General features: G+C 36.7%; 1 protein-coding gene across 3 annotated transcripts in view; it reads left to right on the forward strand.

Annotated features, from left to right (window-relative positions):
* Positions 1 to 27,382, forward strand: part of SLC12A7 (solute carrier family 12 member 7) — a 74,913-nt gene that overhangs the window by 36,044 nt on the left and 11,487 nt on the right. For all 3 annotated transcript variants that reach the window (XM_068396916.1, XM_068396913.1, XM_068396915.1), the window contains exons 8-21: positions 1,463 to 1,674; positions 6,732 to 6,899; positions 7,860 to 7,958; positions 8,654 to 8,711; positions 11,230 to 11,404; positions 14,052 to 14,170; positions 15,349 to 15,447; positions 17,555 to 17,674; positions 19,724 to 19,828; positions 21,679 to 21,847; positions 24,585 to 24,780; positions 25,116 to 25,285; positions 25,436 to 25,567; positions 27,274 to 27,381. In XM_068396916.1, coding sequence (XP_068253017.1) covers positions 1,463 to 1,674; positions 6,732 to 6,899; positions 7,860 to 7,958; positions 8,654 to 8,711; positions 11,230 to 11,404; positions 14,052 to 14,170; positions 15,349 to 15,447; positions 17,555 to 17,674; positions 19,724 to 19,828; positions 21,679 to 21,847; positions 24,585 to 24,780; positions 25,116 to 25,285; positions 25,436 to 25,567; positions 27,274 to 27,381 — 1,930 coding nt within the window. The remainder of the gene's footprint in view (positions 1 to 1,462; positions 1,675 to 6,731; positions 6,900 to 7,859; positions 7,959 to 8,653; positions 8,712 to 11,229; positions 11,405 to 14,051; positions 14,171 to 15,348; positions 15,448 to 17,554; positions 17,675 to 19,723; positions 19,829 to 21,678; positions 21,848 to 24,584; positions 24,781 to 25,115; positions 25,286 to 25,435; positions 25,568 to 27,273; position 27,382) is intronic.

A 27,382-nucleotide genomic window follows, 5' to 3' on the forward strand; every position in this document is an offset into this window, starting at 1 on the left:
ATCAAGTCTTCTATTGAAAAAATAAAAGTGTGTTCAAAATGGACATTTTTCTGAAGAAAACTTGAATATCTAAGAAATTGTAACTTCCAGTAGGGAAATACTTAAATCTTTGTCACCTATATAGGTAAAAGAGGGTTTATCTGGATATGTAGCATAGGTAAGACTTATTACCAAGTTCCTAGAAACCTTATCTGTGGCTGCTACTGTGGTAATTATTTTTTATTATTATTATTATTATTATATTATAATAATTACATTAAAATAATAATTATAGTTATTATTAAAATAATAAAGTTTATCTTCCAATAAATATACTTGTTCACATTTTGGCCAGTCTGCCTCAAAATGAGAAACTCAAGTGTGATTTTGTATTATGGTAAAGCTGATCTGGTGGTGAGCTGGTCACCATAAAGACCAGCTTCCACTTAGCTGATTAGTTAAGTTGGCATCACTAACCTCCATTAGGTTTGGCCATTGTATAGATGGTAAAATAGTTTACCTCATGATCTCCCTGTTGAATCAAACTGGAAGAAGTTTCCATGGGTTCAATCAACTCACTCTGCTGCAATAGGGTCACTAAATCAATAGCAATTAAAAAGAAAAAAGACTTGTTCTAATGCCAAATGGTATGTTTTTACTGTTTGTTATCAGCTTCTTAACTGAACTCCTTCAGAAATATTAGATGTGTACTATGTGTTCTTTGACTTATCTGCCTAACAGGAATGTTTTATGTTCCTTCTTTTGTCTTCATAGATATTATATATAATTTCATTATTAAGTAAGGATATCTCCTAAACACCTTTTGTGTAGCTTAGCAAAGAAACGTTCCTAGATCCTTAATATTATTTGCTGTTAGGAATTTGCTTTTTTGCAAATTGTTCCAAGTTTTCTAATTTTCTTTCATTTCTGAGTGTTTTAATTGCTTCCTGCTATGTGATTCTTTAATTTGTACTCCCATCAGTGTTTTCAAATTTTGCTGTTTAACCCTTCTGGCTTATTTCTTACCTTTTGGATTTTAATATTTTTGAGAGCCATCTAAAATGCTTATTTGCTAGAAAAGGGTCTGATGTACTTGCTTAATCTTACTTTTGTATTTTCTTGGTCAGGCTCATCGTTATATTAAGTATATAAGTATTAATTAATTTCCCTTCTTTCTTGTAGGACTGAATGAGTCATGACCTCTGTTACTTAGTGGCCAAGCTGCTTGAGTTGATTGTATTTTCCAAAGAATAAATCAGAAGGCAAAATAGCTATTAATATCTTAAAGTAGAAATGTTTGATTGGTGTTTTATGCTGATAGTTTTATATGCAGAGACTGTATATTATTTCAGTAGATGTAGTATAGGCCATAAGATAGGTACTATAAGTAACAGGTTTCTGAAGAAGTCTAATGGAAGTCTAATGGTTTAATGCACAACACTATATTGAAGGATCACTGTTTCTATTTTTTTTTTGTTTATAGTATCTGTCTCCTTGGAAACCGTACGTTGTCAAAACGCAGCTTTGATGTCTGTGCCAAATTTACTGAAAGCAATAATGGAACAAAGACAACAACTTTGTGGCGCCTATTCTGTGATAGTTCTTTGCTTAATGCTACCTGTGATGACTACTTTAGTCTTAACAATGTAACAGAAATTCAAGGGATTCCAGGAATAATGAGTGAAGTTCTAACTGGTAAGTTGGAAAGCACAGTGATTTAAAAATTTTTGGATATTATTAATTTGGCCTGTAGCTGTTCAGTAATGTAGTGGACTAGCCTGTCACTACTACTTTAGCTCTAATCTGTCTGTGTGAAAGATTGCTACCTGGAGCATGCTTCTTCCTACACAGTTTCCACCTGATTTTAGAAGCTTAGTATCAAATGCTTTCATTTGGGGATCATTGGAGTTTTATAGGCAGTCTTTCAAAAGCCATTGTTATATATAAAAAAAAAAAAGTAGGAAAGTGTTTATCACAGCTAATTTTATTTAAGTGTTTAGCTCTTTTGTATGCCAAATACACTTATTTCAATAAGCTGTTCATTAATACATTCTCAGACTCCTGAGGGAGAGCTTGTTTCCAATTTATAGGTGGTGCATTGAGGAATGACGTTCTGTGGTTTCACAGAATCAGAATCACAGAATCAACCAGGCTGGAAGGGACCTCTGGGATCATCGAGTCCAGCCGTTGCCCTCACACCACCATGTCAACTAGACCATGGCACTAAGTGCCATGGCCAGTCTTTTCTTAAACACATCCAGAGATGGGGACTCCACCACCTCCCTGGGCAGCCCCTTCCAATGTCTAATAACCCTTTCTGTGAGGAAATTGTTCCTAATGTCCAACCTGAACCTCCCCTGGTGAAGCTTGAGGCTGTGTCCTCTTGTCCTATCGCTAGTTGCCTGGGAGAAGAGGCTGACTCCCACTTCACTACAACCTTCCTTCAGGTAGTTGTAGACTGCAATAAGGTCACCTCTGAGTTTGTCCAATGTGATATAGCAAGTTAGTGATGGATTTGGAGAAAAGCAGTCTTCCTAGCTTCCAGTCTAGCATCTGGACAGGAGATGTTCTACAGTGTATAGATTTTCTTCTGTTTGCGTTCCTGTACAGTAGGGGCAGCTTGGAATTCCAGTTGCACTGGGATAAGGTTCTTTTTGAACATGTAATGGGTCGTATTGTATACAAAGAATGTTTCTGGGGATGAAAGGGATGTTCTGATACCTCTCCCCTGCTTCCCCTTAAAATAAGGTTTCATTTATATAAATATGCAACTGTACATAGGGACACTAGGCAATCATTTCTGTCATAGTAATTCAATTTCAAATATAAAGTGTACGCATATGTAAAAAGATACTAAATGAAGCAGAGGCTTCTCTGAATCTAAATCTGTATGTTTAAAAAAATACCACTCAATTTTGTCAATGAAAAATTAAATTCTTTTTGATTGAAATGTTTGTTACAATAAATGTGACTTAAGGTTTGTTCTGTACATTTTAAAATTTACCACATGCATATCTACAATTTTTCCTCAATATTTTTGTTTCCTGCCCCAGCTCAGAAGGCAAGTGTATGTTCTAATTTTTTGCTACAGCTTAAGCTTTAAACTGCTGCTCTACTTTTGGAGGTTTCAAGCCGAGTACTAATTCTTCATCTTTTGGAAAAACGTGCTTTGGTAATGTTCACTGATTAACATTTCTTTGAACTAGCACTACTGTATAAAAGTACGTTTCACTATTCTACTGTCACGTAATGCTAAGATCTCTAACAACCATTGAGAGTCTGCTGAAAGCTCAGTGTGAGGGATATACCTTCCAGTGTTCATTGCTTGATGCTTACCTATAGTGAATTTCATCAATTGCATTCTGTTCAGTCACTGAGTCCAGTTTGGTTTTTCTGTAGTTCTTTGCAGTTGGTTTTGCTTCTACAACTTCGAGTAACTGAGTCTTACCAGGAAGCTTTCTCATCTTGCTACTAGCTTTTTTTCCAGGCTGTTCAAGTGTACTGGAAAACACTGATTACAACCTGCTACTAATCCTTGTGGAAGCTTACTGGTGGCTTTCCTGCATTATAAAACTGTATTTACACTTACCTGTTGTTTTCTGTCTCTGAACAAATTTTTATCCAGGAGTTTTCCTGGGATAAGAGGAGTTTTCCTCTTATCCCATGGCTACTATAGATTCCTTGGGTGAGGAATCTTTCAAAAACATGGGAAATCCAGGTGGACTGAATTAAGTGGATCACCTTCATTTATGATTCCCTTAAGGATCATGAATACTTCTCACAACTTTCTTTATACAAAAGTTATGCTGAGGCTTCCCCAGTTCCTCAAAACTCAAGAAAAAACTGAATAGATGTTGGTTTTGTCAGAACTCAAAGATAACACCTACGTGTTTATTGCTTCTAGCCATTGCCATTGTTGCTATCAACTGTTCATGTGCAGATGTTACTTGTGAGCATTTAGTTTCCTGATCTCTCTGACATTCTCTTAGAAAGTTGGCCCTATGTTTGTTATGTTTCAGTCCTTGGGTAGCAATATGATGTCAGGTAAACTCATAGTTAGCACCTCAGATCTTTCAGTATTCTTGGAGGTTTCAGGCTGAGTACTTAATTTTTCTGCTTTTGGAGGAATGTGCTCTCGTTCTGTTCACTGATTAACATTTCTTTGAACTAGCAATACTGTATAAAAGTGCATTTCACTATCCTAGTGTCACATAATGCTAAGACTAAATTAAGTGGATTGCCTGTCCTGCTTGCTGGGGTGTGAGCACACATTCTGGTACCTAATGTGAGCTTGAACTTGACTGGCAAAGATTCCTCAAGGAGGATTTTCCTCCACTGATGGTGTATGTTCTGCTTTGTGTGAAGACTTTGCAGCTGCAGACTCTGCACATTTAAGTTTTTTGAGCTGTGCCTGGGAATACTCAGATGCCATGCCTGGGTGTCTCAGGAAGCATGTGCTAAGTCCTCACACCATTTACTGGGCACTTGTATGCAGTAAGTACCCATCTCTTAAACACCTTCTGTGAGTGTTGTCCTAACAATAATAAATCATTCTGCAAACAGCTGACCAAACATACCCATGAATGTGGCCCTAACAATAATGAAATAATTCTGGAAATAACTTTCATCGCCATCGTTCTGTTTTGTGGTAGCATGTTGTTGGGTTAGATACATTGTACCAGATCTTGTTTATGTGTCCCTAAATGTTCCTAGAGGAGCCTCAGCAACCTGTGAATGATCCTAGAAGGGAAACCTACCTCCCCACAAATGTCTGGACTCTTCTGAAAAGTGCCCCTTTTTCCTCACCCTAACTTTCAAGTCAAGTCCACTTGGATTATCACTTTTGGGAAAATGAGCATAGGAAATTAGTGTAACAAAGCTCTTTGTGACATCTTATGAAAGGGGAAAGTGATTTCTATTTTACAAAATCTCTAAGCTGATTTTGCTTATGCTCATGCTGGCATGCATGCTTCCACAATTAGAATTGTGTGTATTGGAGTGCTCAGGCCACTGTCACTTCTGTGTCATACTGAATAAAGGATGCAGGCTGTTGAGTCCTCGTTAAGTATTTAGTGCTTTTGATTGGCAATGACAAAGTGATTTTTGTACTTTCTTTTTATGCTCCATAGGGAGTGGAGGCTAATTTGGAGATGTCTTGTTTTATGTCACTCCTCAAATCTTTGCTAAAATTCCTGAAATTTACAATCCTGTTGTTTCCTTAAGACCGAAGCCATAAAAAGAAGAGTTATCTCTAGATCAGTTTGTTATTCACAGAATCACAGAATCAACCAGGTTGGAAGAGACCTCAGGGATCATCGAGTCCAACCGTTGCCCTGACACCACCCTGTCGACTAGATCATGGTACTAAGTGCCATGTCCAGTCTTTTCTTAAACACATGCAGAGATGGTGACTCCACCACCTCCCTGGGCAGCCCCTTCCAATGTCTAATAACCCTTTCTGAAAAGAAATTCTTCCTAATGTCCAACCTGAACCTCCCCTGGTGAAGCTTGAGGCTGTGTCCTCTTGTCCTATCGCTAGTTGCCTGGGAGAAGAGGCCTCTCCATTTGAATGAACTAACACACATAGCGTTCTGTAGCAATTAATACTTACTTTCCTTTTAATCTTTGTTCTGCTATTATGTTTCTCATGCATGCTTCCATATATGCTTACCAATTGCACCATTTCTGTTAAAAATCTGGATACGAGTACCCTATCTTTGGCCACTTAAGGAGATTCTGAGTCCATCTCCTTTTGTGCTCAAGGTAAACTTTTGCTATTGTGAAAGCTTAGAGTACTGTACTCAATTCCCTTAAGTTGTAGTGGATAGCTGAAAATTGGCGATCAGATCCATTATCTTGGCAGTCCATGGGAATTTTTTATTTCTGTGGTGTAAAATCCTTTGGCTCTTTGACAGGGAGGTAGAGTATCTACTTTGTTTCCTCACACGTGATAGGCCAACTTGTCTCATTTTAAAATAAAAATAGGTGGTGGATGTTCTCACCATCTTGTCAAGGGGCACAATCAGTGTTTCCACAAATGTAAGCTCTCAAAAGCTACTGACTCTTTGATGTGTCAGTCTTCATCGAACATCCTTAGTTTGTTGGGGAATTTGAACCACATTCTGCTGGTTCTTGCTTGCTTTGTGGTTTGTTTTTTTTTGCTTGTCAGTTCTCTTCTGGAGTCTGGTTACTCTGCTTTTGTCACCATGTGGAATACTTGAACAGCTGTGAGTCCTGAACTGTTGTCTAGAGTTATTTTCTACAGCAGGTCTCAAAGAACTCAAGTTACTGCTGGGTAGCATTTCTTTTTTTGACTTGATTGTCAAAATATAAGAACAAGAAATATGAATATATGCTAAGATTGCCTGAACCTGGAGATAATAGTTCCCTTTTCACAGTACATCCTCGTAATACATCCATATGTCTGTGCAATGTAAATGGACATTCTGCAAATATATTAGAATTTAATTCTATAACTAAATCTTTCTTTAATGGAAGAGAAAATCTTGTATGGTGCATCCCATACACTACTGCATTTCTACTGGTATACAGTGGGGACGTCCACCAGTTACAATTGGTACTGATCGTATTGCTGCTGCATTCTTGGCTTTATAAAGAAATGTCAGGAAACATCATGACTTTTGTGTAAGAAAAGTCATCTGATTCCTAAGATAATAATTATTTAAGCATTCTTACTAGTTAATATCCTGAAACAGGGAGATGACACTGTCTCTTTTTTTTTCCCCTTGTAGATAATCTGTGGAGTACCTATTCAGAAAGAGGAACAATAGTTGAGAAAAAACATCAGCCATCAGTTGGTGCATCAGAAGAGACAAAAACGGGTGGACTCCCTTATGTTTTTACAGACATCATGACCTACTTCACAATGCTTGTAGGGATTTATTTCCCATCTGTGACAGGTAGGTGCAACTGTTTTTCTTGAGTGAGAATGTGTACTTACAGCTGACAAAAGATTATTTTTTGTGTGTGTGAATGTTTATTGATGACACGTGATATTGATAGTCTGCGTCCAAGTTTTGCATACCTAAAACTTTCTGGTGCTAGAGAGACATAGCTGGTGGCTCGTTATTTTAGGGGGTTGTAGGACTTAAACAAGGAATCGGTTTAAGTGCTGTTTTCTATGTCTGGAAAGAAAACAAAAGCTCCATGTGTTACTAAATGCTTATTCAAAATAACATGCGTACCTTTATAATATTTTAATCTTCAAATGCATGAGAGAACAGTTGAGTATTATGATTGTTTCAGGTGAATGCCACGAAAAATGGCAGAATTAGTCTGTTATTGTATGATTTTTGCCTCCTGTCACAGCATTTGCTAGAAAATATTTTTGTTCTCTTGTTAGAATCAAAGAGGGATGTGTACATGTGACTGCCTAGTAATTCTTTTTGTACTTCCTGCTTGCTCCTTTCTTTTTTGTTTCTATGTTTTTATTTAGTTTATTGATTTGCTGCATATCTTATGTATGGTCTGTTTAGTAGAAAGTTAGTACCTCTGGTCACACTGGCTAAATCCCCATTAGTTTATAACATCCATTCCCAGCATTCTGCTACTCCTGTGTATTTCCCCATTTTAAAAATGATTCTGAAGTTATATTTGAAAAATAATTTTTTTCATTTTTTAAATCTGTCTCTTTTGAGTTTTCTGAAGTTTGTTCAATCAACAATGGGTGGCAACACAAATTTCTGAATGAAATGAAGGTATAAATTGAGGATTTGTGCAGGATTATAATACATTTCTGTAGCCTGCTCCATTGGTAAAGTTGTGTTAAATCGGGGTTAAAGTTAAATGTTCATATTCTATTAAGTTATTTACATGGAGTTAGTATTGCTTTTGACATATAAATTTGTTCTCTTCTTAAGGTATTATGGCAGGTTCAAACAGATCTGGAGATCTTAAGGATGCTCAGAAATCTATTCCTACTGGAACAATTTTGGCTATTTCAACTACATCTTTTATTTGTATCCTTTATGCTGTGACTTTTTTTTTTTCTAGTGTGTGCATTCCGTAGGTATAACGATATAGTTTTTTCATTGAAAAGTCATTAGAGTTGCCTGACTATAAAATGAATGAAATCTAAACTGAAAAGAAATACTTTATATTTGTCTAAAAAAATAAGTATTATTAAAAATATCAAATTTTATTTGTATGTATATTTTTATATATATTCTATATTCTTCTAGTGCTTCAAATTCCAAGATATAATTGATGGTTTTAGCTAGGTGATGTCGAGGTTTTTAGCACCATGCTTCAGCTGGCAGATTGCTTTCTTGTTACACTCAGTATAACCAGTGAAAATCTTAAAGCAAGCTACCAGCAGTAGGAATTGTTAGTCCTTGAGTACCTGGGCAACACAAATGCTTATTTGTATGAGAAAATCTGTTCTGTTGCGTGATGTGTGAACTGGCCACCTCCAATACTTCGCAAATCAACTGTGCATCAAATGCAGTTGTAGAGAACATCAACTAAAAAGCTGTAGCAGGGAAGAATTAAAATTAAAAAATACCCACAAAACAACCAGAACAAACGAAACAATAAACTCCCCCCACTTCATTATCATGGATGCTTTCATTTCATCCCCAGATGAAAGATGATGTTTTTTCTCTCTATGTATATGATTATTTATAGTGTAATCTTCCTTCAGTCTCAGGAATAGATCTCTCCTGTGTAGTGTTGTTTGGTGCCTGTATAGAAGGTGTGCTATTAAGAGATAAGTAAGTATTCAACTTCTAATTTTACAGGGAGTATGGATGATGATGGGTTGTGTTAATAGGACTTACTAATGGCTCTTCTGGGAAATATTGGTGTGATGTATTTTGCTTAGGTTAAAACTGGAGGGAAAGTCTACCTGTTAAACTGAGATGGCTGCAAAAACTGGGCGGGTTATAAGGCTATATCCCTTCAAGAAGCAGAATCTAAGATAAATGTTTGAAGTGGAACAGTCCCTAATAAAATGTTCTTGAGAAAGAAAAACTTAGTATTTGTGGACCTAATGGGTGTGGGTAAAGGGAGAAGTAATATGCTCCTGAGGAACAAAGGCAGAAAAAGATTTTTGACAGTTACATGACAAGGAGAGTTCATGAGAGAGATTGCAATGCACTGTCAGGCCTATAATTTCCACGGGATATATGACTATTTTTTTAAAATATCAGTTGTAGATCAGGAGTCATGTCAGTTTTTACCCATGTAATTGCCTGAGGATATTTGAGGCACAATATGAAGCATGAAGGGAATAAATGTAATGGAGATAAGCATGAACAGAATCTCCAGACTTGATAAATTTCTCCCTTAGGAGAAGTTGAGTTGACTGAGATGAATCTGTTCGCAGGTTTCACATGTGTTTCCTTGCTGGTGTCTGATTCTCTTTTCTACTAAGGCCCAAGTTTGCTTTTGGTGATGAAGCAGTGTCATTAGGGTATTGTTTGGAAGGTGATGGAGGTGATGCTGAGACAACTTATTTCAAAACACAGTCTCTTAGTCTAGAAGGAAAACCATAAGTTAAAAGCTGGATTCTAATCAAAGCTAATACAAGAAGCACCAGGAGATCACTTTTACTTTAAAATGGAATTGCAGTATCAGTGAAAATCTCAAATTTCTTTTTCTTCAAAGTAAACATGCAAACCAAACCAAGCTGATGCTGAAGAAATAGTAATTGAATTCTGAATTATAAATTAATGCAGAGCCAATATCTATAAACTCACATTTTTTTAAAGTAACATTTGAAATTTACTGGGGGGAGGAATTTTGGAGGCTGTGAGTGCAGGTGATCTGTTCCTAGAGCAGGATGCGTTGTAGCAAGAGTATTGAATCCATGGTCTTTCATTTACACTGATGCCAGTTTTTGTTTGGCTGAAATCCAGTGAACAGTAAAATGGATGGATTTTGGTCTGGTTTAACACTAAAATGTATGGATTTTGGTCTGGGGTTTTTTCGTTGTGGCTTGTCATATCTACCATGGGAAAAAGTAGGTTGTACATCTTTCAGCGTTTGTCTTTCGTCTTTTCAAGTTGTTCCTACCCCATGTTTAATTAAATTTGAATTAAGAATGAATATGCAGCTGTATAAATGTTGTCATAGAAGCATAATATGTTTCTTCTCCTGTATTTTTCAAGAGTGTGGTTTCCCCTTTTTCCATCTGCTGAAAATAGCATGTAGCCATGCGTCCAAGCTTGGGCACATGCAAGAATTTGAACACTGGCTTATTATATTAACCTGATCACTATGTTTCTTGACTCCATTTAAGAGCAGGTCTGAAAAGAGATTAAGTATTTAATTTTTCTTAGTCTGTAGCCTTTTTTTTTTTCCTCTGGTGTTTATTTTGAAAAACCTGAAAATCCTGCTCTGGCAGGAGGATTGGACTAGATGATCTTTCGAGGTCCCTTCCAATCCCTAACATTCTGTGATTCTGTGAAAACACTGGAAAAAAATTATGCTATCACAGTGTAGATAGTCTTAAAATTGATTTTGGCTGCTTACTAACAAAACTAAGATGAACTACAAGAAGTTTACTTGCTTTTAAAACAAAAACATCAGTTTGGGGGAGGCAGGAGGGAAAGAACCTTTTTGTAGTTTACCCAAGGTGTCTTTAAATGAACATAAAGTTAATTATCACAAAAAAAGGCAGCAGTGGCATTGGATGGGACACTCAAGGCTATAATGAAAGCACCTCTTCCTGACTTCCACCCTCTTGTTTGCTATAGACATTTAAAAATTAGGTAGCACAACAGTCAGAAGGCACGTGAATAACTTGAGATGGTTGTGTCTAGTAGTTTCTCTATTTACTTGTCCATATGTCAGTGTCTCACTATTAAAAGGAAAGGCTAATACTTTGTTTTGTGAATCTCCTGCTGATGTCCCAAGGTGTGCCTGTATTACTTCTAGAATAGACTTCTCCAATCTAGTTCCTAGCAGTCACAAGGATCTAAAGGATGCACATGTGAATACTTTTGCTATTGCTGTTAATTCTGTAAAGTTTGCCAAGATACCTGATAATTGCTGCATGTCTGCTTAGAGGCAGCACTTATAGTGAATCAATTATAATATGTTTCCTTTAAAACAGCAGAATAAAGAGAAATTGGTTGGTTGGGAAATCTTATAGTGCATATTGTGACATGGTGTTTATCATTGAAAAGTGCTACTGTCCAAAAGATCGAAATGTGGGTGGTGAAGCTATAGTAAAAGTTATTTTAATGCTTACTAATTTTTTTTTTCTTTTTTTTCCCCTTCCCTGAGGTTTGGAGAAGCAGTTAATGGAAATCTAGTAGTTGGTACGCTGGCCTGGCCTTCTCCATGGGTTATTGTGATTGGTTCATTCTTTTCAACGTGTGGTGCTGGTCTCCAGAGTCTCACTGGTGCACCCCGGCTGTTGCAGGCCATTGCAAGAGATGGCATTGTACCGTTTCTTCAAGTGAGATTTTTTTTTTTTCCTTTAAGAGTACTTCAAATATGGCTTATATTTTGACAAAAAAAAAAAAAAAAAATGAGGCATTATTTCTGCTATTCCTGTAGAACTGTGAGGAAAAGATTTGGAGTTCAATTCTAATTGTGTACAATAATAGATCAAGCTATTGTAGGACAAAGTTTGAACTTAGATATTTTTGTGCAATGCAATTTAGTTATTTTTTTTCTTACACATAAAAGTTAGTGGTTCAGAGCTGAGAATATGTCTTCTATAAATGGAAATAAGTGAACTAAGAAGCAACTAACAATGAACTTCTTGACTCCAAGCTGTGTTTACAACTTGTGTTTGTGAAGAGTTGATTTAATCTCACTATGGAACTGCATGATACTTCTCATATCCTAGAGATATAATTCCAATTTTTATTCATTTTTGTAAGCTAAATGAAGTCAACAAAGATGTAACAATAGGATTCTATTCCATGACTCCAGATGTTAAGATTGTTCCAACATCCCTGTGCATATTTTAAAAATAAATCAGATTTTTCTCAAAGGAAGTGAGTAAGGGAACTGGCAAACAGCAGATAAGAGAACTCTTGCTGGAAGATATTTAACACAATTGCTGGGCTGCATCTGCAAAAAGTAGACAAGACTTGAGTTAAATAAAGTTCCAAAAGGTGATAATGTCTAGAGAGCAAAGGTGTGATTTCTGTGGTGAAGTTTGGTGGAGTGGTGGGGTTTGAAAGCTTACCTCAAATTGCCGAGAATAGCCAACAGTTGCACAGCACAATGATAAACTGCCACGAACAGGTGGAACTATAAAAAAAGAGGATTATATCTGGGTACCTATGAATATTTTTGGAACAGAGTTAGGGGACAGTTGTCAAATTTAGCACACAGAAAGCAGTTGCAGATAGCACAGGTACTGAAGGTAGCTAGGGCTGAATTTAGGAGAATAGGCTGTTCTGTATGGAGAGAGTCCTGAGGATGATGTGGAGCACTTGTTTGGTTTTATGTATCTCTTTGGGAGGTTTATATCATTATTTTGATACCTAAGCCATGTGATCAAACTTATCTTTGAGTATTCCCTACTTTACCCACACTTACCTCTGGACTCTTGATCAGATGCGTGCTCTAGGTCACTGTCTCACATCTTAGGTCAGTGAAGTATGTTATATTAAAAATGGGCTATTACTCTTGCTAAATAACTTAGAACTCTATTCAGAGATATCTATAACCTGTCTTCAGTGAGGGCTAGATATAGAATAGTAGCAGTTTGGTTTGGTTCCTGAGTTTGGGGAAAGCCTACAATGAGTCAACACATTGATGTGTGACTTGAAGAGAAAATTCCTCAACTAGGATGTGCCTTCGACTATTATGAATGATGGGTTTATTGGAGAATTTGAGTAGGGTTGGAGGGGAAACATCTGAGGAGGAGGAAGACATGCAGAATATGTGGGAATGGGAAAATAAGAGAGGAAAGTCTCAGTAGGACTGTATTTCTTTTAGGTCCTTCTATTCTCTTGGGCCGGAGGGAGGATGGTCACTGGAAACATACACTAGTATTGCTGCTGGGAGCAGGAGCCAGAAGGGTTAATGAATCAAGAATTAAGTTAAAAAGACAGCATCTGCTTCTGTCTGAAGTAAAAATTTAGTACTTGGTGAGAGGATGACAGTATGATTCTGTCTTATCAGGGTTAGATCTGAAAGAAGTGAAGAATTGGAAGGAAAAAATTTACGTGATTTGGGAAGTAAGGGAAAGGGAATCCAGCGGAAGCAGGGTGTTTGAAGAGGGGTATGAGACTTGAAAAGTGCTTGCAGTTTTAGAGGGATATAGCTGCTGCATGGACAATCAAGGAAATGAATGCAAGGAGATGAATATTGGGGCAAGAGTATGACGTTTTTAAGAAAAAACCACAAGACCTGAAATGTGAGCAGAAAAAAATGTCATTTTAATATAAGAGAAGGAAGATTGATGCATGACAGGAAATTAAGGGAACAAAACAGTCCAGAGAATGAGTGAGGTGAAGAACCTAGACATTTGCAAAGGAAACCACTATGGAAAATGGGAGTGAGGGTTTAGTCTTTATAACAGTATGGAAGAATATGGAGGAGAATAAATATAGCTGGAACATCAGGTGAGGCACTTTGCCATCTATCGCCTGTAGAGCTGGATAGAATTCTTCCCAAAGGAAATTACCACATGCAAAATGATTTTTCATAGGATTTTGTGTAGGATCATAGGCTTACCTAAGTCCTCTTTAAAGTTCAGTATTTATGTTTGTAAGTACTAAGTTGATGTCTATTTTGTAAGTTACAAAAAAAAAATACAGCCCTCAACTATATTAGCTTTTTATAGACTAAGCATAAGTCTCTGATACATGTGGATTTTAAGTGACTTAAGATTTCAACAGCAACTGCAATGGTACTTTAGTGTTATGTTGTCATTGATTATTTTAGTAAACATTTTTCAAATTGGAAATGTGTGTTTTTCAAATTTTCTTTGTGTCTTTTTGTAGTATAGATAACTTCATTTTCCTTTGTAATTAATGACTGTTTTTGGTTCCAGTTAGAGTTAGTTCACAATCTGCACCATATTTCATAACTGTATAATGAACAGCTTTCCCTAATCTTACTCTTTACATGAATTGAACTAGGTATTTGGTCATGGAAAAGCAAATGGAGAACCAACTTGGGCTCTGCTCCTCACTGCTGCTATTTGTGAAATAGGAATTTTAATAGCCTCATTGGACAGTGTAGCACCAATTCTTTCAATGTAAGTATGAATGTGGTGTTTTGCGTGCTTCAGTTAAATAGTATTTTATTTTTAAATTAACTAGGTAGTGGTTTTTCTTTCTGAAATAATACATGCTAGACTTTGTCTTCTAACAAGTTATATTCCTATTTCATCCTGGAGATAACATGAAACAACAAAATGTTTTGGCTGGAACTTATTTCTAGTCACAAAAAAATTTTTTCATGACAGTTCTTGAATGCTAGTAAAAATATGTTTAGCTTTTAAAAACCTGCATTTTAAAATAAAAATTCCTGCTATTTTAGCTCAAGTGCATCTAATAGAGACAGACAAAACAATTTAATGTTTTAGAGTATGAACTGAACTTTATTTTACTGACTTGTCTTGAAAGCTTATCCCATGTGTTATAGGTTGAACCTGGTAGGCAGCCCAGCCCCACACATCTTCTTGCTCACTCCCCCCCGCAGCGCAATGGGGGAGAGAATCAGAAGGGTAAAAGTGAGAAAAGTAGTGGGTTTAATAGGTAAGGCAGAAGCTGGGTGCACAAGCAAAGCAAAATAAGGATTTAATTCACTATTGAGATGCAGATGTTTAGCTGTTTCCTAGAAAGCCGGGCTTTACCGTGTGTAACTGTTACTTGGGAAAACAAACACCATTAAGTCTAAATGTCCACCCCTTCGTCCTCCTTTCACTGAGCTCTCGCTGCTGAGCGTGATATCATACAGTACTGAACATCCCTGTGGTCAGCTGTGTCAGCTGTGTCCCCTCCCAACTTCTTGTGTCCCCTCCCCAAGACCATTCGCTGGCAGGGCAGCAAGAAAACCAGAGAAGGCCTTGGTGCTGTGTGAGCGCTGCTCAGCAACAGCTGAGACATCACTGTTGTGGTTACAAATCCAGAACATAGCACCATATGAGCTACTAAGAAGAAAACTAACTCCATCCCAGCCAAAACCAGTGCACCATGATTGTCAATTGTTTGCTACATTTTCTCTGAAATCTTTGTTTGAGGCTCTATGTTATGCTAATACCGTGTTTTGAGGCCTAATACTCTACAAGGATTGATTTTATCTACTTCTTGTGTTATGTTGACCACTGTGAACACAGGGTAAAAGTTTCTGTCCTTTTTGGATTGTGTTCAGCCTTTCAATGCAAATCTTTGTAGTTCATTTCCTATTTCCTCTTTTTTTTTTTCTTAACAGGTTTTTCCTTATGTGCTATATGTTTGTAAATCTGGCTTGTGCAGTTCAGACGCTTTTACGGACTCCCAACTGGAGACCTCGTTTCAAGTATTACCATTGGTAGGGAATATTCCTTCGTTCAGAAGAGTTACAACTAATTACACAGCCCTAAATTGTTGATTTTCATGCAATGATAAAACAAAAATCTCCTTTCTGACTTAAATGAGTTATAAGATGATTCATGCACTGACCACTCGAACAGCAACATTTGTTTTCATGTGTTTGGAATAGAGCTAGTAATAGCTGTGATCATGAAAACATGTGGCTAATGTAGAGGGTTTGGGAAAGGGTTACAGGATGACATTTAATATTGCTTATAAGTCAAGAGATCTTCTGAATATGTGAGAATGAAGGTGAAAAAATATGCTGTCTCTTATATGTAGATAAGGAGAACTAGTAAAAATATTCAGGAAGGCTGATACAATTTTCATTTTAGTTAGGAAAAAAATACACAAAACCAAAGCTTGTACAGGAAAAAAAATCTCATTTAATATACATCAGTTGGCTCTTTAACAGTATGATCACTGCTTTTAAAATCCATCATGCTTTGGACATTGCATTTGATAACTGAAGTAGACGTGGATACTTGACCAAGTCACTAAAGGCCAATTATACAATAATTGTAGATATGGGTTTTTGGTTTAGCTTTTTTTTTTTTTTTTAATGGCTTAGAAGTTCAAACATTTCAAATGAAGATTGGGAAACTTTTTGATTTTTACTGAATGTTAAAAATACATATATTTATTATATTAACAGCAATTGTATTGAGAAATTTATAGTGCTGAAATGCCTTGAAGACTAGACCCTTCAGGAGATAAGCTGGCCTGATTCTAGGATGTAAGAGTTGCTTATTATTTTTGCTTTTAAAGAACTGAGTGAAAATGAAATGTCACGGTTTTAGCCCTGAAAAATCTTTTAAAATATGCTCAGTAGGCATTTACTAGTTTGTCACCTAAACCTCCAAGTACGTCAGTGACTGTCTCCCAGTCTGTCACTGCAAACACCTAATAGTATTTGCAACATCAAGAAGGAAAATGGGGGGTTGCTGTCTTTTGGGGGTTTTTTTGTTCCACTTCCCCTGAATGTGTCCCCCTCTTCTGATTGTGGAAGTAGTAGGAGGTACAAAGTAGCTCAAAAGCTAAGGCAGGTGGATAAGATGGAGGGTAGCAAGAGGTAGAGGATAGACCATGGTGAGGAAGAAAAAGCAACAGGTTGTGACATGGCAGCAACAGAGTTTGTAACTGTTTGGCAGCAATTATTTTTCATATTTTTTGAGTGAAAGTGGAGTCTTAGGTTGCTTAAGTCAAGCAGGAAAGAGCAGATGTTGTTCTTCTAGAGAAAATACATTTAGACTGATGTCATCGGAACAGGTCGAAAGCATTTATTTGGTTTAAAATTGGATGCATTTGGACTCAATGCTTGTATGGTACTAAGGAAGCAAACTGAAGGTACCAAACAAAAGTTGGGTCTAGGGACACTCTTTGTCAATACAGAGAAAGCTGGTTTGAATTTGGAAATCAGGTGAAAAGAAATCTGGGGTGTCGTATGTGACTAAAAGTAGTCACAGAAGTGTCCAGTTCTGAACTGACTTACATCTGTCTTGAATAATAGTGTGGGAAAACCGGGCATATAAACTTTAATGTGGAAATGCTTCTGTAACTTTTTCAGCTCTCAGTCATTCTTTTTATAGAAAAAAGATTTTCTGTGTTTTTTTCTGCCGTCCCGTGTTCGGGCCTAAAAAACAGGCCACAATAGAAGTGGAGAATATAATTGAGTCAAATTTAATTTAAACTAATCAACTGTTTTTGCTGGAAGTAACATAATGTTCAAGGATTATTTTTTTAGCTTAAATTCAAATTAACTAAGTGATAGCAATATGTTTTGAAACTGACCTTACTTGGAGGTACTGATAGTTTCAGAAGTGACAAATGTAGTAAATCTATTGTTATATCTAGTTCAGTTGTATTATTTATGTCACACAAAGTTTCAGAATGTAGTTTTTCTTTGTAAACTAAAAGTGGGACAATGTATTTTTATTTATATAGTAGCTATGAAATGGCCTTTGAAGAAGAAAGGCCTTTCTGGAAGTTTAACTTAAATAAGAAACTTACTTTGTAGAACATTTGCATGCCTATTTAAAAAAACGGAAAAAAATGGTTTCTTTTAGGACTCTCTCATTCCTGGGGATGAGTTTATGTCTTGCCTTGATGTTCATTTGCTCTTGGTACTATGCTTTGATTGCCATGCTAATCGCAGGATGTATATACAAATACATAGAATATAGAGGGTAAGACCATATATCTTCTTTATTCTATATTTAATATCTTTAACATTCAGCAAAAAGCACTTTTGTGTAAAAGAGATACAACTTGAAGTAATAGAATTAAGAGTATTCCTTGAAACAAGGGAAGATCCCATCTCTGTTAGGGCTTGTAAGTTTTCAGCTCCTAGTTTCTCTGGAAGCTCTGTTCCAAACTTCTTGACAGCCAGAACTAATTAAAATAAGGACCAATAAGGCTGGGAAATTTTCATTTGAGCAGAGATTATGGTGTAAAGTTTTGGTACTTTACAAACATCACCTTTTAAGATCAAGCAGCAACTATTACAAAACTGTTTACCTTGTTATTAACTTGTGCTAAAGCCCAAAACTCTACTCTTTGGCACTCTTTAAAATGAATCATACTGAACAATCCAGAGCACCCACTGAAAATTATCTGTTTTCTGAAGGCTTAGACAATCTTTAAATCACAACATACTTGGCATTGTATGCATTTCACAAGGGACACATACAGAGCCACGCCAGTATGAAGAAATGCTGTGCAAGTGGGAAACCTAAAGAGCATGCAGAGTTCATTAAAAAAACCCCACAAAACCCAAAACAAACAAACAAACAAAAACCCAAAACAAAACAACCAAAAAACCCCCAACCAAACAACATATCCAAACACTAGAGGTAATTATGATCAGTAAGGTGTATGCTTTCCCTTTCTAAGGGTAGATACCCAATGCTGGAAGATTCTAGTCAAGCAAAATAGTAAGATCTTGGAACAGCAAGGTGAAGCGAAGCCAGTTGTTTTGATGAGTGATTAAGCATAGGTCTTAAGTGGATCAGCTGGTATAAACTGCTCCACCTTGTGGGTTCTCCATCTTTTAAAGTCTCCATTTGCAGATTAGGTGCTTTCCTGGATTGTAACAGCTCCATTTACTGGGTTAATTATAAGGAAATTATTTTGCCTGTTTCAGCGAGGAAGTCAGATCAGATGATAACAGTTCTACTAGTGTGTGTGGGTATGCATATACATAAAATTATATGTACATCCAAATCCGTATACAGCCTCTACAAACGCTGGCACATAGCCAGCACATACACCCTGTAGAAAGAGATTCTTTTTTGCAGAAACTTAACAACTTTTCTCTCTGCCTTTACCAATGCAGGGGCTGATTTGGTGGTGGTAACCTCACCCTGAAATGTTCTAAAAATTGCTTTCTGGAGAAAACCTCAGTTTTTGTTTTAGTTTTTGGATAACTTAAGTAAAATAAACATACATGATTGTGCTGTCTGTCAGGGTACATTTTAATTGCCACATTGTTCTTAATGGCTTTTGAATTCAGTTTGCCTTATTTCATCTAAATTTCAGAAGAAGGCCAGAGGTTACAAAGTTCAATGAGAATTCATGAATGGAAATATGAGAGAGGGAGGGCAAGGGAGATGGACCCCTTGCTGTAATGGAGTTCTCACAAAGGAAAATACTGTGTTAGATGACAGTTCGTTCTTATTTGGTTGGCCACCTGGCGTGTAGCGTAGCTGTGTACAGTGAGAAAGAGGAGCGGAAAATGTAGGGAGACTGAAAGTGGCCAGGAGGGTGGATGAAGCTTTAGGCTCATCTGGGAGAGAAGCTGGGGAGGAAAGGAAGTGGAAAAAGCTGTAGTGGTGGTGTCGGAAGGAAGATACAACACACTAATCCATACAAAGTCAAGTTTCACTTATTCATTCTGCTGCTTTAAAACCATTTCTTTTAAGTAGCCCTCACTTGTTCATTCTAGTGCTTAAAAGCAACTTAAGTAGCTCTCATGATTACAAAAAAAAATCTTCCAAAGTATGAATAAAATAGACCTCAATAAATACTTAATAAAGAGTTCTCTTGAAGGGACCTGAGGCTGCTTCATCTTGGTTAGTCTTCATTCTTGATTTAAATCTGCAAGATGAGGTTTTTCTCATGCATTCATGCAAAAAAGTGTTCATTTTTTATGCCCATTATCCATCACTTGAGAAAAAGTACTTAACTTGCATAAATAAACGTGACCCTGCTAATTGAATCTCTTCTGCACCCTGAAGAGCGGAAAAAGAATGGGGTGATGGAATCCGAGGACTGTCTCTGAACGCAGCTCACTATGCTTTGCTTCGTGTTGAAGATGGTCCTCCTCACACCAAGAACTGGAGGTAAGTCCTATGCCTTCCAAGGTCACATAATTCTTGAAATCTCTAAATATATTGGGAATACTGTTGGTAAAGCTAATGGCCAAAGGGAAATTCACCATCAAAATAATATTTTAACTTGGGCATGGCAATGATGTCGTTGCAATAGTATTATTTTACTGCAACAGCATGCGGTTTATGGTCAGCATGTAATTAGCTTTGCTGAGAGTATGAGCATACTCATTCAAACTTAAATCCATGTGGTGTTGACATAGTTTTCCAAAGTGCAGAAGAATTTTAATATTTGATTATTTATAGATTTTCCAGGCTCAAAAGAACAGTCATCATTGAGTCCCACTGTCTCTATAGAAGAAACGCTTCAATTCCATAAGTTGTTTTTCTTTTGCTTCTATATGTGTTCCCTCTGAAATATGTTGTATAAATGTACAGAGGATCCGTTACTTGTTTAACTTCATTTTTTTGTAGCAATCTTTTCTATATAGCCTCATTTAATAGTAACACTTTCTAAATTGTTTAGATAGCATTAAAACAAAATCTCACGTTTGCTGTCTATTTGTTAGATGTCCGCTACTGTTTTTTCAATATATTCTTTTTACTTGTTAAACTATCAATTTTCTCAAAGCCAACACAAAAAATTAAAAAAATTAGCATTTAAAAACAAGAGGACGTTTGCACATTGTCACTTCTGATTACTGTAATGCAAATCAGAAGAACTCTGATCATGGAACACACGAAAAAAGACATTGCCTCTAAATGTGATACTTCAATTATAGTCACTACTAGGTTTTTTGAATTTGTGGTAATGACAGGAAAAATTATAAAATGTTGGTTTGGGAAAAGTGAGCAGATTGGATATTGATTAAAGGAAATGGAATGCATCCTCATGAAGTATGCAGTTGAAAGTGAACTTGGGGTGCTATCAGTACAGTTAAGGGTATGTCTCTTTCCTTCTGGAAGGACCTATGCAGGTAGAGGAATGGGTCAACAAGAACATCATGAAAATCTAGAAGGACAAGTGCAAAGTCCAGTATCTGGGACAGGCTTGTCCAGTGCAATGGTACAAGGTTGGGAACATGCTCTGGAGGAAATGACCCGTGGTTCCCAGTACACAGTAAGCCAGCAGTATGTCTTGACAGTGACGTGCTGGACTGCATCAACAGGAGCATAGCTAGTATATTGAGAAGTAAACATATTGGGAAATAATACTCCTCTGTGCTCAGCACTCAGAATACATCTAGAATACTTCATCCAGTTTTGGGCACCCTAATATAGGAAAGACATCAATCAGCTGGAGTGAGTTCAGCAGAGGACCACCAAGATGATGGTTGGGACATGGGAGCGTATCTCCTGTGGGGAGAGACTGAGGGAGCTATGCTTATTCAGCTTGGAGGAGGCTTAAAGGGATCCTAAAAGCTGATATAACTAACTAGTAAGCATACAATACCTAATTAATAGCATTGAAGTGGTTACCCAGAGGTGGTAATATTTCTGTCTCTGGAGGTTTTCAAAATCCAACTGGATGGAGCTGTAAACAACCTGGTGTGCATTTGGTGTTTAACCACTTCAAGCAGTGGGTTGCACTAGATGACCTTGGAAGGGTGATAGTTTTGTTTCAATAATTTTCTTGGTCAAACTATTCTTTAAGGTAGCTTTTCAGAATGATGGTGTGGTGACTCATGTAGGTATTCTCTACCTGAAGTGTTGTTGCTATTGCAAATTATGAGTTCCTTGCTTGGTAGTTGAATGTTTTATGTTGAATTAAGCACTTAATCTGCATTTTATTGTTAATTTTAATTTTCCAATTCTTCCTTGCTTTTCTATATGTATATTTGTGTAACTTTTTTTTTTGGCAGACCTCAACTTTTGGTCTTGTTAAACTTGAATAATGAGCAGTTGGTGAAACATCCTAGATTGCTTTCTTTCACCTCTCAGTTGAAGGCTGGTAAAGGACTAACTATTGTGGGCTCTGTGCTTCAGGGAATCTACTTGGATAGATGTACAGAAACTCAGAAAGCTGAAGAGGTATGTAAAAGCTTACAAACACTTGTAACTTCCATTAGTATGTAAAGGTTGAATCCAAATAACTCATATCTTGAATTAGAACAGACTCTTGTAAAGTATTGAATAAATCATCAACTTTTACTATCAGCACAATCAATGATTATATATAAAGAACAGGTGGTTGTGTGTAGCAAAATGTTTTCTAAAATTTCCTAATAGGATGAGACAATGCTGATACTACTTAGATTTTTATTTTCTTTAATATTGGGAGCCCTGGGCTCACGATCAAATTACATTCTTGAAACAGCCAAGTGATTGATTTTTTACAAATTACCTTACAAAGAAAACAGATTTATTTAACAGAAATTTTAACATTTATTGAACAAATGCATATCCTCTGGATATATACATGATATTTCCTACATTGTCCTAGAAATATATAGCAGAGCTAGGATTAGGAGCAGCCTTTGCCAGAATCCTATTCTGTTGCTAAACCGTAAACAGCATCCTTCTTGAGATCCTTTACTTTCTTTCTCTCTCCTTTTTTTTTTTCCTTTCCTATTTATCCCCTGTCTCCAGAGAAGGTAGGGTCAGTATTTGACTATGGTACCCAATTGGAAATATGTAGAGATTTTTGTGGGGAGCCCTTCAAAATACCTGAACTTAATTTTAAATTGTCCCCTGAAGGAAAAAGGCAAGTTAATAGACTGAGCTTCTGAAGATCCATTGTTCACACAGCTTGGACTTTCGATGCAAAGCAAGTTTCCCTTTTTGTTCAGTCTTAAACAACTTGTGCACTTCTTTATATTACCCCAATACTGGATTAAACAGATAATTGTATTTGCTTACCTATGCAAACTCTGCTACTCCTAACTTTATACAGTGGGGAAACATTTTTAGAAAATACCATGTTTCATGTATTGAATACTATTGAAATATCTCTTGCCTTCAGAAAACTACGATAAAGTCTACTCCAAAAGTAGGCATTGATTGCCATCATATCTTCCAAAAATGGTTAATATCTTCAGTGTTTTTGAAAAGAGTATCAGTTTGAATGTCTACTATTTTGATCCAAGTCATCTTCAAAGCTGTGTAAAAATGCCTGTGATTTATTCAGACCTGGTATCTCTAAGATAGACGAGCACTGGAGATGTTGAAATGGACTTAACAAAGCTAACTACCCTAATTCCTCCCAGCTTTCTTTTTTCTCCCTCTGATACTCAGACTTGTCCCTAGTGGTTTTTAAAATAACAAAGTATGAAGCCAGATGGCCTAGCTGATATCACATGAAAAGGCTCCAAGAAAGCAATTAGCTTGAAAACGTGGTGGTAAAAGTCTAGCAATGATATATTGTGAAAGGAATTGTTATTAAACTGTTATTATCAACATGTGTGAGTAGAAAACAAGACCAAGAATACAATTAGGCCTCTGAAATAAAACAAAGAAAACCTTTAAACAGAAACGATTTACCCGTGAGGATTTGAAATGTTATCTATAGGTCATTTAACTTGAAGTCAACTACATTTTTGAGAAGGAACAGGAATTAATTTAAGGGAGACCTAATCTCCCAGTTCTCTAGAAGGTCGGACCTGGTGTTAAGATCGAGGAAACTGTTGCTTTTAAAATGGAAATGAAGATGAATTGTAAAAGTTCGGGCATCTGGAGGCCTCGTTGTTTTTGGCAAATTTCAACTAGAAAATGTTTCTAGAAGATTTCCAGTAAATCAAGATTTCTCCTATTTTTCTAATAAAAAGAAAAAAGCATCTATTTAAACTGATACGCCCTCACAGATATTGTTTGCACAGACAGATTTGTTAGCTTTGCTACCAAATTCTCTGAAGACTTTTTTCTCTACTAAACAGAATTTCTGATGTGAAGCCACACTGAGCCAGTGCCAGGCACTCTGTGATCAAATCTGTTCCTGATGGGTTTTGATATGAATTTTGATGCTTCCAAAATTCCAAATTTTGATGTGCTGGTTCTTCCTTCTGAAACCATGCTGATCTCCTCCCACACAGGTCATTGATAGTGATGGGATTTTTAAAGTCGTGCTATCAAAACATAGCAAATGCCGAAACTGAAGTTCCCTACTCAGCCTTGATACCATTGTGAATGCTTTTATATTACTACATTATGTGTCTGTATGTTTGTCAATGTTTAAACAAAGGGGAGCCATGTTGAAATTAAAGGTGTGTTGGGAGACTTAATCTAGTCAGTTTATCTTGTCATTATCTAGCCAGTGATTCCAATTGCCTCATGAACATCTATTTTTCCGTGTTGGGAGCTGATAAATAAAGAATTGGCCTCTTAATGTCAAAGTTGCTTAAGGAGCTTTGACGGCCTCTTCTTCTAAAGTGCTTGGCATCATGTTTTTCCAAACCCTTCCAATTCCAAAAGAAAGGACTTGTCATTCCAAACATACGGTGCTTTGTCAGTCACCAGTTTTGACTTTACCTGAATTAGCGTTACTTTGTGTATCTTTGTCAATGTGGTTTTACTCATATGTTTTTCATTCTTTGGAAATAAAAGGCTGAATAATTAAAGTCATGAAAAACATGTGTGTGGTGTCTTTTGGGGAGGTGGGTGTTTTGGGTTTTAGTTGCCATAGAATGTTGTTCACTCTTGAAATTAGCGGTTTCTTGATATTAGTTATACGTTGTAGCTAACATTTTGCTCTCATTTAGTGCTGTTACTCCTGATGGTGTTTATTACCAGTGTCAATGAATCTGTTTCCCCACGTGTAATCTTCCTTTTGCAGAACATTAAAGCCTTAATGGGAGTAGAAAAGACTAAAGGATTTTGCCAGATTGTGGTGTCACCTAATTTCAGAGATGGAATATCCTGTTTGATTCAGTCAGCTGGTCTAGGAGGGATGAAGCACAACACAGTCCTGATGGCATGGCCACAGTCATGGAAGCAGACAGAAAATCGTTTCTCGTGGAAAAATTTTGTTGGTATGTGTTAATTATTGACTTTCTCCTATGCATTTGTAATACAACTATGTAACTAATGTATTTGCTCTGTGGAGGAAATGTGATGCTGAACATCCAGCGGACAATTGACTATTTCCCCATATCTGATTTCATGTGGAGTGGGTTTTCTCAGCCCTCAGACTCTTCAGCTATGGCTTCTCTTATTCTTCTCCTGAGCAGGCTAGTCACTAAACCCAGGATGTTCCTCTTTTGCCTCAGCAGAATCTGGGAGGATTTAAGCTTTTGAATTTAAAACAAAAACAACTGTGAATGAAAACCAGTTTTTTCTTGATCCAATGTCTTGTTTTCCCTTGCAGACACTGTACGAGAAACAACAGCGGCTCATCAAGCACTGTTGGTGGCTAAAAACATTGACTTATTTCCAACAAATCAGGAACGTTTTACTGATGGAAACATAGATGTGTGGTGGATTGTTCATGATGGTGGTATGCTGATGTTACTGCCTTTTCTCCTTCGACAGCACAAGGCAAGGACAACAGAAAATGGCTGGGATTTCATTTTCTAGCAATGAATAGTCCTAAGGGTTTCTAATTAAATAGTCTTTCACCTTAATAGGGTTATGCGTGGTGATAGCAATCACTGTGTTACAAATTGTTATCATGTATCTTTTTGATAGGTTTGGAGAAAATGTAAAATGCGTATCTTCACTGTTGCTCAAATGGATGATAATAGCATTAAACTGAAGAAGGATCTTCAGATGTTCTTGTATCAACTTAGACTGAATGCTGAAGTGGAAGTTGTTGAGATGGTATGTTACTGCATATTTTTTTTAGGTGCAATTGAGACTAAACTTGGGAAAATGGATTTGTGCCCAGGTGTGGGACCCTCAGTTTAAGAAAGACAAGGAACTACTGGAGAGCATTCAGTGGAGGACTGCAAAGATGATTAGAGGACTGGAGCATCTCCCTTATGATGAAAGGCTGAGAGAGCTGGGTCTGTTTAGCCTGGAGGAGACTGAGAGGGGATCTTATCAATACTTACAAATCAAGTAGAGTTGAGCTATTTTGATGTGTTAATGCTTACTGTATTTATGAGGACTAGGCCATAGAGATAGTTCATTCAGGAAAGAAAAAGCTTGATGTTTTAGCAGGCAGTGAAATGGAAGGCTGAATATGCTTAATCTAATAATTCATGGCATCCAGCGTGAGAGAGGATGAACATGTCTGTCTCTCCAAATGCTGTGTGAGTGTCTCTCTGGAATAAGGAATCCCTAGGCCCCCATGAGAGTATGTCAGTTGTTTTTGGCATTGCCAGCCTCTTTAGCACTGAACAGCAAGATGATGTAGCTACAGATTCACAAGTCAAATAGTGACAAAATCAATTTTGTAATTTTTTTTTCCTTTAAAATACTGGTCGTGAACTGCTAAAGGACTAAAGCTGTAGTCTGTATAGGCCTGCTTTTTTTGGCGACTAAGGAAAAACTTCATTTCCAGCACTCAAAGGTGACCAGCATAAATAATGTCCAAAGACGGACCAAAAAAAAAATAAAAACCCTTTAAACTCATTCTGAAGTGGGATGTAGAAGATGAGTCAACTGGTTCAAAGCTTCTACCACCACCAGTTCCTGGAATGAACAAAACCTGTCAAAATGATTTATCATGCTAATCATAAAGCAAATTTTAAAAATCATTTAAATTACTTGTGAAAAAAATGACTTATGAAAAATTTGGTTAGTATTTCGAACTAGGAAGTAAGATAAATCCTTTTATTTTTTTTTTTGTTTGTTTAAAGTATGGAATATAAAAGACTAAAATGCTGTGGCATGTGCGGGTGAAAGAAGGTGAACAGAGTACCATAAAAAAGGCTCAGCCTTGGTTTGATTTTGAGCAGAAGATAGTATAGGAAGCACAATTTATTTTTTTCTTACGTGGGTCATATTTAACCCTGAGAATCTTCCAAAAGATAAAAGACGGGTTTTAAGTCGGTGGCAACACAGATCACTGATGTAGATTTTTACGTTGTATTTTAGCTTTTAGCTGATGTGAGAATATATACCAGAGTTTCTTCATAAATGCTTCTGTTTGTGAATGTTTCTCACTGGTGAAAGGACAATGTGGTATTTTGTGGCTCTAGACAGTTTTTAAGGAGACAAGTGTGCACACATGCTCAGGAGGCAGCAAAGCAGACCCAGGTTAAATAAGCGCTTTCAACCCTTTGTCATTTCAGCAGCCTATTTGGAACAGAACAATGGAAAGTCTGTCCCAAGCACCTCAAATTTAAATAAAAATCACATTGATATTACTAAAGTAGGATAGTTCATTGTATAAGATTGCTGTTTGAAGATGAAGTTTTAAGAATGAGGACAGAAATTATATTGATCAATTATATTCTTGGGATTACTCTAATGCCATAAATACCTCCAGGACTGAATGAATAGCAGGAATGAATGTCTAAACATTGTTCTTTTGAGTAGTACTTTTCTTCTGAGGTTTCTAATGTCAATCTCTTTTGCAGTTTGAAAACGATATTTCTGCGTTCACATATGAGAAGACACTTATGATGGAACAGCGATCTCAGATGCTAAAACAGATGCAGCTATCAAAGAACGAAAGGGAAAGAGAGG

This window comes from Nyctibius grandis, chromosome 3, assembly GCF_013368605.1.
Source record: "Nyctibius grandis isolate bNycGra1 chromosome 3, bNycGra1.pri, whole genome shotgun sequence".
NCBI classification, from domain to species: Eukaryota; Metazoa; Chordata; class Aves; order Nyctibiiformes; family Nyctibiidae; genus Nyctibius; species Nyctibius grandis.